Source organism: Scyliorhinus torazame, chromosome 1 (genome assembly GCF_047496885.1).
Source record: "Scyliorhinus torazame isolate Kashiwa2021f chromosome 1, sScyTor2.1, whole genome shotgun sequence".
In the NCBI taxonomy this organism is placed as follows: Eukaryota; Metazoa; Chordata; class Chondrichthyes; order Carcharhiniformes; family Scyliorhinidae; genus Scyliorhinus; species Scyliorhinus torazame.
The window spans coordinates 102621834-102638441 of record NC_092707.1 but is presented as its reverse complement, the minus strand read 5'-3'; the positions used below and the strand labels follow the sequence as shown (position 1 = coordinate 102638441).

At 55.8% G+C, this 16608-nt stretch overlaps 1 protein-coding gene across 3 annotated transcripts in view; it reads right to left on the bottom strand.

Moving 5' to 3' along the window:
- Positions 1–332: 332 nt before the first annotated feature.
- Positions 333–16608, bottom strand: part of LOC140410629 (macrophage migration inhibitory factor-like) — a 33216-nt gene continuing 16940 nt past the window's right edge. For 2 of the 3 annotated variants that reach the window (XM_072498988.1, XM_072498980.1), the window contains exons 2-3: positions 4635–4807; positions 333–564 (exon numbers count right to left, since the gene is read on the bottom strand). In XM_072498988.1, coding sequence (XP_072355089.1) covers positions 498–564; positions 4635–4807 — 240 coding nt within the window. In that variant the 3' untranslated portion in view covers positions 333–497. Of the gene's footprint in view, positions 565–4634; positions 4808–12420; positions 12591–16608 lie in introns of those variants that run through there. The other variant, XM_072498969.1, reaches the window with a different exon arrangement.

Genomic DNA, 16608 nt, shown 5'->3' with positions numbered 1-16608 from the left:
TTGTTGGTGTCATTCTGAATTATATATTAGCCATTTAGTCATGAGTGAACTGGTCCCTCAATTTCCCAATGTCACACCTACATTTACCACCTGCTAGTTTGAGCTTGTGTCCCTTTGTCCTACTTTCCCCATTTAAGTGATTGTAATATCCCATTTTTATACTTTCCCTTCTCTTGTGATCTTGCATGCCTTGATAAGATCACCTCACAGAACCCACCCCCCCCTTTAAAGGCTGAAGAGCCCAAGTTTTCCCATGCTTTCAAACATCAAACCTTAGGGATCAATCAAAATAAACACCCCTTGTAACAAAAGTACACACGTTTTCAACAGCCTCTGATAAACACATACAGATATTTGATGAATCTATTTTATTGTTAATACAGAAATTAGACATAATTTCATGAATCATCTCTCTGGTTCAGAGGCCATTAAGACTGATGAAGACACAAACCACATTTTTAATACAGTGATCATTCAGGAAAGATCTGCATCAGAACCTAAGCGAAGGTGCCGCTATTGAAGCCAACATTAGCAGGCTCCAGGTCTTGGAAAACGATGTACATCCTGTGAAGAGACAAGGGAAAACCGTTAGCAAATAAGCAATACAAAGGCCCTGAAAACAGTTCGGCACTGACTAAGCCAAGCCCCATTCCAACACTCTGACCAAACCAGGCCCCGTTCCAACACTAGGACCAAACCAGGCCCCGTTCCAACACTCTGACCAAAACGGGCAGCACGGTAGCCTTGTGGATAGCACAATTGCTTCACAGCTCCAGGGTCCCAGGTTCGATTCTGGCTTGGGTCACTGTCTGTGCGGAGTCTGCACATCCTCCCAGTGTGTGCGTGGGTTTCCTCCGGGTGCTCCGGTTTCCTCCCACAGTCCAAAGATGTGCGGGTTAGGTGGATTGGCCATGATAAATTGCCCCTAGTGTCCAAAATTGCCCTTAATGTTGGGTGGGGTTACTGGGTAATGGGGATAGGGTGGCGGTGTTGACCTTGGGTAGGGTGCTCTTTCCAAGAGCCGGTGCAGACTAGATGGGCCGAATGGCCTCCTTCTGCACTGTAAATTCTATGAAAAACAGGCCCCGTTCCAACACTTTGCCCAAGCCAGGCCCCGTTCCAACACTCTGACCAAACCAGGCCCCGTCCCAACACTGACCAAAACAGGCCCCGTTCCAACACTCTGACCAAACCAGGCCCCGTTCCAACACTCTGATCAAAACAGGCCCCGTTCCAACGCTCTGACCAGACCAGCCCCGTTCCAACGCTCTGACCAGACCAGGCCCCATTCCAACACTCTGACCAAGCCAGGCCCTGTTCCAACACTCTGACCAAACCAGGCCCCGTTCCAACACTCTGACCAGACCAGGCCCCGTTCCAACGCTCTGACCAGACCAGCCCCGTTCCAACGCTCTGACCAGACCAGCCCCGTTCAAACGCTCTGACCAGACCAGGCCCCGTTCCAACGCTCTGACCAGACCAGGCCCCGTTCCAACACTCTGACCAAACCAGGCCCCGTTCCAACACTGACCAAACCAGGCCCCATTCCAACACTGACCAAATCAGGCCCCGTTCCAACACTCTGACCAAGCCAGGCTCCGTTCCAACACTCTGACCAAGCCAGGCCCCGTTCCAACGCTCTGACCAAACCAGGCCCCGTTCCAACACTGACCAAACCAGGCCCCATTCCAACACTGACCAAATCAAGCCCCGTTCCAACACTCTGACCAAGCCAGGCTCCGTTCCAACACTCTGACCAAACCAGGCCCCGTTCCAACACTCTGACCAAACCAGGCCCCGTTCCAACACTCTGACCAAACCAGGCCCCGTTCCAACACTCTGACCAAAACAGGCCCCGTTCCAACACTCTGACCAAACCAGGCCCCGTTCCAACTCTCTGACCAAACCAGGCCCCGTTCCAACACTCTGACCAAAACAGGCCCCGTTCCAACACTCTGACCAAAACAGGCCTCGTTCCAACACTCTGATCAAACCAGTCCCCGTTCCAACACTCTGATCAAACCAGGCCCCGTTCCAACACTCTGACCAAACCAGGCCCCGTTCCAACACTCTGACCAAACCAGGCCCCGTTCCAGCGCTCTGATCAAACCAGTCCCCGTTCCAACACTCTGACCAAACCAGGCCCCGTTCCAACACTCTGACCAAAACAGGCCCCGTTCCAACACTCTGACCAGACCAGGCCCCGTTCCAGCGCTCTGATCAGACCAGCCCCGTTCCAACGCTCTGACCAGACCAGGCCCCGTTCCAACGCTCTGACCAAACCAGGCCCTGTTCCAACACTCTGACCAAACCAGGCCCCGTTCCAACACTCTGACCAAACCAGGCCCCGTTCCAACATTCTGACCAAACCAGGCCCTGTTGCAACACTCTGACCAAAACAGGCCCCGTTCCAACACTGACCAAAACAGGCCCCGTTCCAACACTCTGAACAAACCAGGCCCCGTTCCAACACTGACCAAACCAGGCCCCGTTCCAACACTCTGACCAAACCAGGCCCCGTTCCAACACTCTGACCAAACCAGGCCCCGTTCCAACGCTCTGACCAAACCAGGCCCCGTTCCAACACTCTGACCAAACCAGGCCCCGTTCCAACACTCTGACCAAACCAGGCCCCGTTCCAACACTCTGACCAAACCAGGCCCCGTTCCAACACTCTGACCAAACCAGGCCCCGTTCCAACACTCTGACCAAACCAGGCCCCGTTCCAACACTCTGACCAAACCAGGCCCCGTTCCAACACTCTGACCAAACCAGGCCCCGTTCCAACACTCTGACCAAACCAGGCCCCGTTCCAACACTCTGACCAAACCAGGCCCCGTTCCAACACTCTGACCAAACCAGGCCCCGTTCTAATGCTCAGACCAAGCCAGACCCTGTTCCAACGCTCAGAAGAAGCCAGGCCCCATTCCAATGCTCAGACCAAGCCAGGCCCCGTTCCAATGCTGAGACCAAGCCAGGCCCCGTTTCAATGCTCAGACCAAGCCAGGCCGCGTTCCAACACTCCATCCAGGCCAGGCCCCATTCCAATGCACAGACCAAACCAGGCTCCGTTCCATTCCGCCAGCCTAATCAGTGACCGATCTAACCCTCTGAATAATTCAGGCCCGGGCCTGTCCCCAACACAAAAAACACCATACTGTGGATACTACAAGTCTGAATTAACATCACAAAATGGTGAAAACGTTCAGCAGTTTTGGAGGTATCTGTGCAGAGTGAAATTGTTGGTTTCAGGTCAGTGATCTTTTGTCAGAACTGGAAATTGTTATGGGTGGCATGGTGGCGCAGTGGTTAGCACTGCTGTCTCAGGGAACCGAGGACCCAGGTCTGATCCCAGCCCCAGGTCACTGTCCGTGTGGAGTTTGCACATTCTCCCCCCACAACCCAACAAGATGTGCAGGGTAGGTGAATAGTTCACGTTAAATTGCCCCTTAATTGGAAAAAAAAGAACTGGAAATTGTTACAGGTCTAACATGGTTTAAGCAAATACAGAACCTGTGAAATTGGGGTGGGAGCTGGCTGGCGCAGAGGAAAATAAATAGTGAAAGGGGAGGTCTGCGACATGGCGGAAACAATGAAACTCACATCAAGATCATTTCCAGGACGAGCTGTCTGAGAAAACCAGGGTGTGGTTGGGATCTGAAATTGCTGAATCAATGAGCAGTTGAATCTTCTTGTCGAGGATCAGGAGGAGGCCATCCAGCCGTTTTGAGCTTGTTACATGATTCAATTAGATTGTGCCCTATCTGTACCACAATCCCATTTCCTCCCCTTCCAGTATAACATTACCAAACAAGAAACCCAGTATTGAACATGACACCTGAATCCCAGTACCCAGAAGGTGGGAAGAGTTCCAGATTTCCAGCAGCTTTACTGTGAATAGTTTCTGTACATGTATTGGGCAGCACGGTGGCACAGTGGTTAGCACTGCTGCCTCACAGCGCCAGGGGCCCGGGTTTCATTTCAGCCTTGGGTGGCTGCCGGTGTGGAGTTTGCACTTCTCCTAGTGTCTGCATGGGTTTCCACCAGGTGCTCCAGTTTTTTCCCCCCACAGTGCAAAGATTAGGTGGATTGACCATGCTAAATTGCCCCTTAGTGTCCAAAGATGTGCAGGTTAGGGTATGGGGATAGGGCGGGGGAGTAGACCTAGGTAGAGTGCTCTTTTGGAGGGTTTGTGAAGACCCGATGGGCCAAATGGCCTCCTTCTGCACTGTAAGGATTCTATGGCTGTACCCTGTCAATTCCTTTAATCATCTCACTTACTGCAGGCTCTTAGCTCGGAGACCAGCCTTCTCAGACGAGGGTTACTGGACGTGTGTCAGTGCATTCAGTGTTATTCACGCAAACCGTGTGACCGCTCTATGAAGCCACGACTGATCTCTACCAGCTTTAATTAACTGCCTTCCCACAAACCTTTCAAACAGACTGACTGCAGCAAAAGCAGCGTGTTCGGAGCAGTGCGAACTCAGGCAGCTGCCAGTCAGTCAGTGTGGATCAGCATAGCTGGGGAGACTCACCAACAATCAACCAGACCGAGTGGCCGGTCAACACTGGGCAAATGAACCACCTTCATCTACCCCCTACCCCATCCCCCACACCCAATCAGCCAGCCATACCTGTCAGGAGAAATATGTAGGTGCTTGTTTACCAGATCAAACAGCACTTTTGAGTAGGTTTTGTTCTGCTTACTGCCGATTTTGCCAATGCTGGAGAGGCTCCCAAGAGCACAGGGTTCAGAGGATCCTCCGAAGTGAAGGATCTGGTCAGGCACAATGTGCACTGCGATGTACTGAAAAACAAAGAGAGCTCACTGAATACTGGCAAGCTCCACAATCCCGAAGACAGCTCCTGCAGCGAGGGATGTGCCAGAGGACAGTGTAGATGTGCAGTGTAGGTTAACAAGGGCTGTCCCACCCACTCACATAACTGGTTGGCAGTTAAGTGTCAGTCACTTTAATCTACTTTGATCTAAAAGCAGGTGGGGGAGGGGAGTCAACTCAGGCCAATTTAAAAAGAGCAACTTGTAGCTCACTCCCAGTGAGTTCCCCCAGTGAGCCAGAGAAGACAGAGCCAGAGTGAGACAGCAGAGTGAGTTTGGGAATTTGAATCTAGGTGGGAATTTGAAGCTGGGTGGGGAGGAAGTGCTTTTTATCCCTGGTAAGTGACGGGTAAGTAGTTTTTTGTTTTCTTTTCATTGGTATAGTTATTTATTTTTTCTTTGTTGTTTTTGTTTTGGGGGGGGGGGGGGGGGGGGGGGGGGGGGGGGGGAATTGTAGTTGTTGAAGTTAACCGAAGGTTTAAGACATGGCAGGAGATCTCAGACCCGTGTCATGCTCCTCGTGTGCGATGTGGGAGCTCAGGGACACATCCACTGTCCCTGGCTACTTCACGTGCAAGAAGTGTGTCCAGTTGCAGCTCCTGTTACACTGCTAGACGGCTCTGGAGCTGCGGATGGATTCACTTTGGAGCATCCGCAATGCTGAGGACGTCGTGGATAGCACGTTTAGGGAGTTGGTCACACCGCAGGTGAAAGGTAATGAGGGAGATAGAAAATGGGTGACCAAAAGACCGCAAGAGTAGGAAGGCAGTGCAGGCGTTCCCTGCGGTCATCTCCCTGCAAAACAGATATACCGCTTTGGATACTGTTGAGGGAGATGGCTCACCAGGGGAAGGCAGCAGCAGCCAGGTTCATGGCACCGTGGCTGGCTCTGCTGCGCAGCTGGGCAGGAAGAAGAATGGCAGGGCTATAGTGATAGGGGACTCAATTGTAAGGGGAATAGACAGGCAGTTCTGCGGATGCAATCGAGACTCCAGGATGGTATGTTGCCTCCCTGGTGCAAGGGTCAAGGATGTCTTGGAGCGGCTGCAGGACATTCTGGGGGGTGGGGGTGAACAGCCAGCTGTCGTGGTGCACATAGGCACCAACGATATAGGTAAAAAACGGGACGAGGTCCTACAAACTGAATTCAGGGAGTTAGGAGTTAAACTAAAAAGTAGGACCTCAAAGGTAGTAATCTCAGGATTGCTACCAGTGCCACGAGCTAGTCAGAGTAGGAATGTCAGGATAGAGAGGATGAATGCGTGGCTCGAGAGATGGTGCAAGAGGGAGGGATTCAAATTCCTGGGACATTGGAACCGGTTCTGTGGGAGGTGGGACCAGTACAAACCGGACGGTCTGCACCTGGGCAGGGGACTGTAACCGATGTCCTTGGGGAGAGTTTAAACTAATGTGGCAGGGGGATGGGAACTGATGCAGGAAGTTGGAAGGTAGTAAAACAGGGACAGAAACAAAAGGCAGTAAGGGGGAAAGTGTAAGGCAGAGAAGCCATAGTCAAAAATCAAAAGGGGCGACAGTACAAGGTACAGTGACTGAGGGGAGCTCAGTGAATAGGACCTGGAATACTAAAAGGAATAAAACGGGAAGTGAAAAAATTAATGGTAAGCGACGCAGCAGGTTGTTACATGAAGATATGGGTTCAACGACAAGGAAAATTAGGAGAAAGGTTAAGAGGAAATATAACTTAGGAGAGGTTACTGATCGAGGTGTTAAGATTCAGAACAGAGGCAAAAAAGCCAACATAAGTGTACTTTACCTGAATGCTCGTAGTATTCGGAATAAGGTGAATGAGTTGATGGCGCAAATCATCGTGAATGACTATGATTTAGTGGCCATTACGGAAACATGGTTAAAGGATGGTCACGACTGTGAGTTAAATATCCCAGGGTATCAAGCTATTCAGAAGGACAGAGTGGATGGTAAGGGAGGTGGTGTAGCTCTGTTATTTAAGGATGACATCCGGGCAACAGTAAGGGGTGACATCGGTGCTATGGAGGATAAGGTTGAATCCATTTGGGTGGAAATCAGGAATAGTAAGGTGAAAAAGTCACTGATAGGAGTAATCTATAGGCCACCAAATAGTAACATGATGGTGGGGCAGGCAATAAACAAAGAAATAACTGATGCATGTAGAAATGGTACAGCAGTTATCATGGGGGATTTTAATCTACATGTCGATTGGTTTAACCATGTCGGTCAAGGCAGCCTTGAGGAGGAGTTTATAGAATGTATCCGCGATAGTTTCCTAGAACAGTATGTAATGGAACCTATGAGGGAACAAGCGGTCCTAGATCTGGTCCTGTGTAATGAGACAGGATTGATTCAGGATCTCATAGTTAGGGATCCTCTCGGAAGGAGCGATCACAATATGGTGGAATTTAAAATACAGATGGAGGGTGAGAAGGTAAAATCAAGCATTAGTGTTTTGTGCTTAAACAAAGGAGATTACAATGGGATGAGAGAAGAACTAGCTAAGGTAGACTGGGAGCAAAGACTTTATGGTGAAACAGTTGAGGTACAGTAGAGATTCCAAGTGATTTTTCACAGTGCTCAGCAAAGGTTTATACCAACAAAAAGGAAGGACGGTAAAAGAGGGAAAATCGACCGTGGATATCTAAGGAAATAAGGGAGAGTATCAAATTGAAGGAAAAAACATACAAAGTAGCAAAGATCAGTGGGAGACTAGAGGACTGGGAAATATTTAGGGGGAAAACAGAAAGCTACTAAAAAAGCTATAAAGAAGAGTAAGATAGATTATGAGAGTAAACTTGCTCAGAATATAAAAACAGATAGTAAAAGTTTCTACAAATACATAAAACAAAAAAGAGTGGCTAAGGTAAATATTGGTCCCTTTAAAGGATGAGAAGGGAGATGAGGAAATGGCTGAGGAACTGAACAGGTTTTTTGGGTCGGTCTTCACAGTGGAAGACACAAATAACATGCCAGTGACTGATGGAAATGAGGCTATGACAGGTGAGGATCTTGAGAGGATTGTTATCACCAAGGAGGAAGTGATGGGCAAGCTAATGGGGCTACAGGTAGACAAGTCTCCTGGACCTGATGGAATGCATCCCAGAGTGCTAAAAGAGATGGCTAGGGAAATTGCAAATGCACTAGTGATAATTTACCAAAATTCACTAGACTCTGGGGTGGTCCCGGGAGGATTGGAAATTAGCAAGCGTGACGCCACTGTTTAAAAAAGGAGGTAGGCAGAAAGCGGGTAATTATAGGCCAGTGAGCTTAACTTCGGTAGTAGGGAAGATGCTGGAATCTATCATCAAGGAAGAAATAGCGAGGCATCTGGATGGAAATTGTCCCATTGGGCAGACACAGCATGGGTTCATAAAGGGCAGGGCGTGCCTAACTAATTTAGTGGAATTTTGAGGACATGAACAGTGCGGTAGATAACGGGGAGCCAATGGATGTGGTATATCTGGATTTCCAGAAAGCTTTTGACAAGGTGCCACACAAAAGGTTCCTGCATAAGATAAAGATGCATGGCATTAAGGGGAAAGTAGTAGCATGGATAGAGGATTGGTTAATTAATAGAAAGCAAAGAGTGGGGATTAATGGGTGTTTCTCTGGTTGGCAATCAGTAGCTAGTGGTGTCCCTCAGGGATCAGTGTTGGGCCCACAACTGTTCACAATTTACATAGATGATTTGGAGTTGGGGACCAAGGGCAATGTGTCCAAGTTTGCAGACGACACTAAGATAAGTGGTAAAGCAAAAAGTGCAGAGGATACTGGAAGTCTGCAGAGGGATTTGGATAGGCTAAGTGAATGGGCTAGGGTCTGGCAGATGGAATACAATGTTGACAAATGTGAGGTTATCCATTTTGGTAGGAATAACAGCAAAAGGGATTATTATTTAAATGATAAAATATTGAAACATGCTGCTGTGCAGAGAGACCTGGGTGTGCTAGTGCATGAGTCGCAAAAAGTTGGTTTATAGGTGCAACAGGAGATTAAGAAGGCAAATGGAATTTTGTCCTTCATTGCTAGAGGGATGGAGTTTAAGACAAGGGAGGTTATGCTGCAATTGTATAAGGTGTTAGTGGAGGCCACACCTGGAGTATTGTGTTCAGTTTTGGTCTCCTTACTTGAGAAAGGACGTACTGGCACTGGAGGATGTGCAGAGGAGATTCACTAGGTTAATCCCAGAGCTGAAGGGGTTGGATTACGAGGAGAGGTTGAGTAGACTCGGACTGTACTCGTTGGAATTTAGAAGGATGAGGGGGGATCTTATAGAAACATATAAGATTATGAAGGGAATAGATAGGATAGATGCGAGCAGGTTGTTTCCACTGGCGGGGTGAAAGCAGAACTAGGGGGCATAGCCTCAAAATAAGGGGAAGTAGATTTAGGACTGAGTTTAGGAGGAACTTCTTCACCCAAAGGGGTTGTGAATCTATGGAATTCCTTGCCCAGTGAAGCAGTAGAGGCTCCTTCATTAAATGTTTTTAAGATAAAGATAGATAGTTTTTTGAAGAATAAAGGGATTAAGGATTATGGTGTTCAGGCGGAAAGTGGAGCTGAGTCCACAAAAGATCAGCCATGATCTCATGAATGGTGGAGCAGGCTCGAGGGGCCAGATGGCCTACTCCTGCTCCTAGTTTCTTATGTTCTTAAGACGACTTGCCACAAGAGAGGACCAAACCGCAAACAAGGAGAGAAGCAAAGAGGACAGGGGATAACACCACCCCTTCCTGCCGGAGCCCTCCCCAGCCCTTCCTGCCGGAGCCCTCTCCAGCCCTTCCTGCCGCACCCCACACCAGCCCTTCTGCGCACCCCTCCCCAGCCCTTCCTACCGCACCCCTCCCCAGCCCTTCCTGCCGCACCCCTCCCCAGCCCTTCCTGTTGCACCCCTCCCCGCCCCCTTCCTGCCGCACCCCTCCCCACCCCTTCCTGCCGCACCCCGCCCACAATCACCCCTCCCAGCCCCAATCACCCCTCCCCGCCCCCAATCACCCCTCACCACCCCACCCCACCGTCAATCACCCTCCCCACCCCCGCTCTCAATCACCCGTCCCCACCCCGCCCACAATCACCTCTCCCCACCCCGCCCACAATCACCTCTCCCCTCCCCGCCCCCAATCACCCCTCCCCACCCCGCCCACAATCACCTCTCCCCACCCTGCCCACAATCACCTCTCCCCACCCCCCGCCCACAATCACCCCTCCCCACCCCGCCCTCAATCACCCCTCCCCACCCCGCCTACAATCACCCCTCCCCGCCCCAATCACCCCTCCCCGCCCACAATCACCCCTCCCCGCCCACAATCACCCCTCCCCGCCCACAATCACCCCTCCCCGCCCACAATCACCCCTCCCCGCCCACAATCACCCCTCCCCGCCCACAATCACCCCTCCCCGCCCACAATCACCCCCTCCCCGCCCACAATCACCCCTCCCACCCCGCCCACAATCACCTCTCCCCACCCCGCCCACAATCACCTCTTACCACACTGCCTACAATCACCCCTTCCCGCCCCCAATCACCCCTTCCCGCCCCAATCACCCCTCCCCACCCACAATCACCTCTCCCCACCCCACCCTCAATCACCCCCTCCCACCCTGCCGCCAATCACCTCTCCCCACCCCACCCTCAATCACCCCTCCCCACCCCACCCACAATCATCTCACATCGCATCACTGCCCATTCCTGCCGCGTCCCTCCCTACCCCGCCCTCAATCACCCCTCCCACCCCACCCACATCACCCCCTCCCCACCCCACCATCACCCCTCCCCACCCTGCCCTCAATCACCCCTCCCATCCTGCCCACAATCACCCCTCCCCACCCCGCCCTCAATCATCCCTCCCTACCCCACCCTCAATCACCCCTCCCCACCTCACCCACAATCACCCCTCCCCCACCTCACCCACAATCACCCCTCCCCACCTCACCCACAATCACCACTCCCTACCCCGCCCTCAATCACCCCTCCCCATCCCGCCCACAATCACCCCTCTACACCCCCGCCCACAATCACCTCACATCACTGCCCCGTCCTTTTTTTGGCCCTAAACCCCAATCATCTCCACCCTCCCCCCCTTCACATCCCAGCTCTCACGAGCTGAGTGGAAGCCAGTTTCCTGCAGGCTGCCTTTGGGTGTTTGAAGCCTCCAACCAGGGCACGGCTGCCCAGTGGATGGGGCTGATGAGGTACTGGGAAAGGGATGCTGTGGCCAATGGACTTTTGGGTCCCCAGTGGAATGAGCTGTGCTATTTGTGAAACCCAAAGGTACATCCGGAGGCCATTCAGACCCTCAGACTACCCAGACAAGTGTTCTGGTTTTGAAACGTTGACCTGAACACCAACATCAGGAAGAAGGCTTCAGATGTTTCCTGACATATCCTCCCCAATGGATGATATGAATTTTAAGTTTACATTTCCCTTCGTCGGGAAATTCCCTTCCTCTCTCCAGGGGAAATAGATTTTCATATCTATCCATCCAACTCTTTAAAAAAACCCAGCATAATTAGGTCACCTCTTAATTTTTTTTATACTCAGGAGATACTAACCTGTTTTCATCATTTAGTATTTCAGACAAGATTCATTAAAAAAATACATTTAGAGTACCCAATTCATTTTTTTCCAATTAAGGGCAATTTAGCATGGCCAATCCACCTACCCTGTACATCTTTGGTTGTGGGGGCGAAACCCACGCAAACACGGGGAGAATGTGACCCAGAGCCGGGATCGAACCTGGGACCTCGGCACCGTGAGGCAGCAGTGCTACTCACTGCGCCGCCTAAGACAAGATTCATGGATATGCTTCTCTTTTATGTGCCTTATTTGATGACTGTTATTTTGAGGGGGGGTCTGCTAGAAACGTCGCAGTGGCTGACTGACTATGACTGGGGAGAAAAGAAACACTATGGACTAAGATTATTAGATAATTAGAACAGAAGAAACAGGATCAGGAACCGACCATATGGCCTCGTCTCACCCTGTCCCCCCTCTCACCCTGCCCCCCCTCTCCCCGCCCCCCACCCTGCCCCCTCCCCCTGGTACCCCCCTCTTCCCCCCCGCCTGCCCTTCCCTAGCCCCCCCCACACTGCCCCCTCCCCCTGTTCCCCCCTCCCCACCCTGCCCCCCCCCACCTGCTCCCCGTCTCCCCCCCTTCACCCTGTCCCCCCCTCACCCTGTCCCCCCCCCCACACCCTCGTCCCCCCCCCACACCCCCGTCCCCCCCCCACACCCCCGTCCCCCCCACACCCCCGTTCCCCCCCCCACACCCCTGTCCCCCCCCACACCCCTGTCCCCCCCCCACACCCCCCGTCCCCCCCCCACACCCCTGTCCCCCCCCACACACCCGCCTGTCCCCCCCCACCACACCCTGTCTCCCCCCCCTCCCCCTCCTCCCCACCCCCCCTCACCCTGCCCCCCCCCCCCCTCGCTACCTCCCCACCCCCCCTCCCAACCCGCCTGGTAACATCCTGCTATACCTGACCTCCTTTGCCTCACTCCCTTCCTCAACCGTGGATACACCTCACCTCACCAGAACCCTTCCACCTTCTGCCTCAACACCCATCACCAGCTGGGAAGTAGCGAGCCTCACCTCATCTGCCTCGGACTCAGGCACACAACTCATCTCCTCAGTTTCGCTGCGTGCCTCAGATCGCCTCCTGCCCACACCACCAACTTTAGAAAACACTTTGAACAATATCTTCATTGTCCTCCCCTGTGAACTGTGAAGTCCCGCTTTGTGCTGTTGCGGTTGACAGCGAGAGTTAACAGCTGAAAGGTTCCCGCCCCCCACCCGCTCACTCAGAATCAGCTTTTGTTTTTGCTCAACAATGGGGACTTTACAAATTTGAGAGTGGGACCACTCAGTATTCCAGTCATACCACAAGAAAGCGGTGCCACATGTCAGACTGGTTCCGTGGGGAGCACCCACACCTCGATCAGGTGGTCATGGCTCCCAGTTCCACACCAGAGACATCAGCACTAGAAGTCAGGCCGGCAATTTGAGTGCTGCGTCGAGTGACGGCCCTCTGGCGAAACACTAAAACCAAACACACACCCTGCCGGACCCTGTAATCCAATGATTTTCCCTCTCATATTTTTAACATTCTTCCCAAGGAGAACAGGGAAATTGTGGAAGGATTTCCACCTTAAGAGATGACAACCTCCCATGTCCGTAACTATCTTTACACCGGATGATCAGGGGTGGAGGGGAGGCAGGGTGATAGTCCTATATGGGGTTGAGATCTTTGAACTGCCACAGCCTATTTGGCTGGATGGCTCTCAATGCACTGTCTCGGAGCAAAGCGCGAAACCTGCGCCTTCTGACTGAGGTGAGAGTAAGGCCTCAAGCTCACCGGGACTGTGTCTTTGGTGTCAGCAGGGGAGGCATTTCACTGTTTTGGCTGAGATTCCTCCCTCAGCCAGTCAATACCAGAAGCAGATTGGATGACTCTTTTATCTTACTGCAGTTGAAGGATTTTGTTTTGTGCAGTGGAGCCTGCAACACAGCAGAATCAGCTCTGCAGAGGGGCCAGTTTTCAGTGTCTCTGACAGTGACCAGCCTTCGCAGGTCCACGGTCATTATCTGAACTTCACAGTTCAGTGACTTCACATTGCTAAAGATTGCAGCAAGGGAACAGGGATGGACTGTGAGAAAAGATTAAACAGCAGCTCACAGGCTGCAGCTGAGGGAGTGATGTGAAATAACCTCAACCCATCTGCAGTACTCTCTGTAGTTTTTGGGGTGATGGTGGGTAGAGGGGATGCCGGGAAGGAGGGGGGGGGCGAGAAGAGGGATGCCTGGAAGGGGGGGAAGAGGAGAAATGGGAGCGGGGGGGGGGGGAGAGGAGAAAGAGGGGACGTTGGGGGGGGGGGGGAGAAAGAGGGACGTGGGGGGTGGGAGAAGAGGGGACGTGGGGGGGCGAAGAGGGGACGTGGGGGGGGAAGAGGGGACGTGGGGGGGGGAAGAGGGGACGTGGGGGGGAAGAGGGGACGTGGGGGGGGAAGAGGGGACGTGGGGGGGGGAAGAGGGGACGTGGGGGGGGAAGAGGGGACGTGGGGGGGAAGAGGGGACGTGGGGGGGGAAGAGGGGACGTGGGGGGGGAAGAGGGGACGTGGGGGGGGAAAGAGGGTATGTGTGGGGGGGGAGAGGGGACGTGGGGGGGGGAGAAGAGGGGACGTGGGGGGGGAGAAGAGGGGACGTGGGGGGGGAGAAGAGGGGACGTGGGGGGGGAAGAGGGGACGTGGGGGGGGGAAGAGGGGACGTGGGGGGGGAAAGAGGGGATGTGGGGGGGGAAGAGGGGACGTGGGGGGGGGAAGAGGGGACGTGGGGGGGGGGGAGAAAGAGGGTACGTTGGGGGGGGAGAAGAGGGGACGTGGGGGGGGGAGAAAGAGGGGACGTGGGGGGGGGAGAAAGAGGGGACGTGGGGGGGGGAGAAAGAGGGGACGTGGGGGGGGGAGAAAGAGGGGACGTGGGGGGGGGAGAAGAGGGGACGTGGGTGGGGGGAGAAAGAGGGGACGTGGGGGGGGGAGAAAGAGGGGACGTGGGGGGGGGGAAGAAAGAGGGGACGTGGGGGGGGGAGAAAGAGGGGACGTGGGGGCGGGGAGAAAGAGGGGACGTTGGGGGGGGGAGAAAGAGGGAATGTTGGGGGGGGGAGAAAGAGGGGGATGTGGGGGGGGAGAGAAAGAGGGGACGTTGGGGGGGGAGAAAGAGGGGACGTGGGGGGGGAGAAAGAGGGGACGTGGGGGGGGAGAAAGAGGGGACGTTGGGGGGGGAGAAAGAGGGGACGTGGGGGGGGAAGAAAGAGGGGACGGTGGGGGGGGGAGAAAGAGGGGACGTGGGGGGGGGGAGAAAGAGGGGACGTGGGGGGGAAGAGGGGACGTGGGGGGGGGAGAAAAGAGGGGACGTTGGGGGGGGAGAAAGAGGGGACGTTGGGGGGGGAGAAAGAAGGGACGTGGGGCGGGGGAGAAAGAGGGGACGTGGGGCGGGGGGAGAAAGAGGGGACGTGGGGGGGAGAGAAAGAGGGGGACGTTGGCGGGGGGAGAAAGGGGGACGTGGGGGGGGAGAAAGAGGGGACCGTGGGGGGGGGAGAAACGAGGGGGACGTTGGGGGGGAGAAAGAGGGGACGTGGGGGGGAGAAAGAGGAGGCGTGGGGGGGGAGAAAGAGCGAGGCGTGGGTGGGGAGAAATAGGGGACGTGAGGGGGGAGAGACCTGGTCACCTCTCTCCCCCGGGACCCGGTCTCATCTCCTCGGGACCCTCTCTCCCCGGGACCCGCTCTCCTTTCCCCCCGGGACCCGCTCTCCTTTCCCCCGGGACCCGGTCCCCGCTCTCCTCTCTCCCCTGGACCCGGTCCCCCCTCCTCTCCTCTCTCCCCGCGGAACCCGGTCCCCCTCCTCCCCAGGACCCGGTCCCCTCTCTCCCCGGGACCTGGTCTCCTCTCTCCCCGGGACCCGGTCTCCTCTCTCCCCGGGACCCGGTCCCCTCTCTCCCCGGGACCCGGTCCCCCTCTCCCCTCTCTCCCCGGGACCCGGTCCCCTCTCTCCCCGGGACCCGGTCCCCTCTCTCCCCGGGACCCGGTCCCTTCTCTCCCCGGGACACGGTCCGCTCTCTCCCCCGGGACCCGGTCCCCCCTCTCCCCGGGACCCGTTCCCCTCTCTCCCCGGGACCCGGTCTCCTCTCTCCCCGGGACCCGGTCCCCTCTCTCCCCGGGACCCGACTCCACTCTCCCCGGACCCGGTCCCCTCTCTCCCCGGGACCCGGTGCCCTCTGTCCATGGGACCCAGTCTCCTCTCTCCCCGGGACCCGGTCCTCCTCTCTCCCCGGGACCCGGTCTCCTCTCTCCCCGGGACCCGGTCTCCTCTCTCCCCGGGAGCCGGTCCCCCCCCCTCCCCGGGACCCGGGACTCCACTCTCCCCGGGAACCGGTCCCCTCTCTCCCCGGGACCCGGTCTCCTCTCTCCCCGGGACCCGGTCCCGCTCTCTCGCCCGGGACCCGGTCCGCTCTCTCCCCGGGACCCGGTCCCCTCTCTCCCCGGGACCCGGTCCCCTCTCTCCCCGGGACCCGGTCCCCCTCTCTCCCCGGGACCCGGTCCCCTCTCTCCCCGGGGACCCGGTCCCCTCTCTCCCCGGGACGCGGTCCCCTCTCTCCCCCGGGACCCGGTCCCCTCTCTCCCCGGGACCCGGTCCCCTCTCTCCCCGGGACCCGGTCCCCTCTCTCCCCGGGACCCGGTCTCCTCTCTCCCCGGGACCCGGTCCCCTCTCTCCCTGGGACCCGGTCCCCTCTCTCCCCGGGACCCGGACTCCACTCTCCCCGGGACCCGGTCCCCTCTCTCCCCACGGGACCCGGTGCCCTCTGTCCATGGGACCCAGTCTCGTCTCTCCCCCGGGACCCGGTCTCCTCTCTCCCCGGGACCCGGTCTCCTCTCTCCCCGGGACCCGGTCTCCTCTCTCCCCGGGACCCGGTCTCCTCTCTCCCCGGGACCCGGTCTCCTCTCTCCCCGGGAGCCGGTCCCCCCTCTCCCCGGGACCCGGACTCCACTCTCCCCAGGAACCGGTCCCCTCTCTCCCCGGGACCCGGACCCCTCTCTCCCCGGGACCCGGTCTCCCTCTCTCCCCGGACCCGGTCCCCTCTCTCCCCGGGACCCGGTCCCCTCTCTCCCCGGGACCCGTCCCCTCTCTCCCCGGGACCAGGTCCCCTCTCTCCCCGGGACCCGGTCTCCTCTCTCCCCGGACCCGGACCCCTCTCTCCCCGGGACCCGGACCCCTCTCTCCCCGGGACC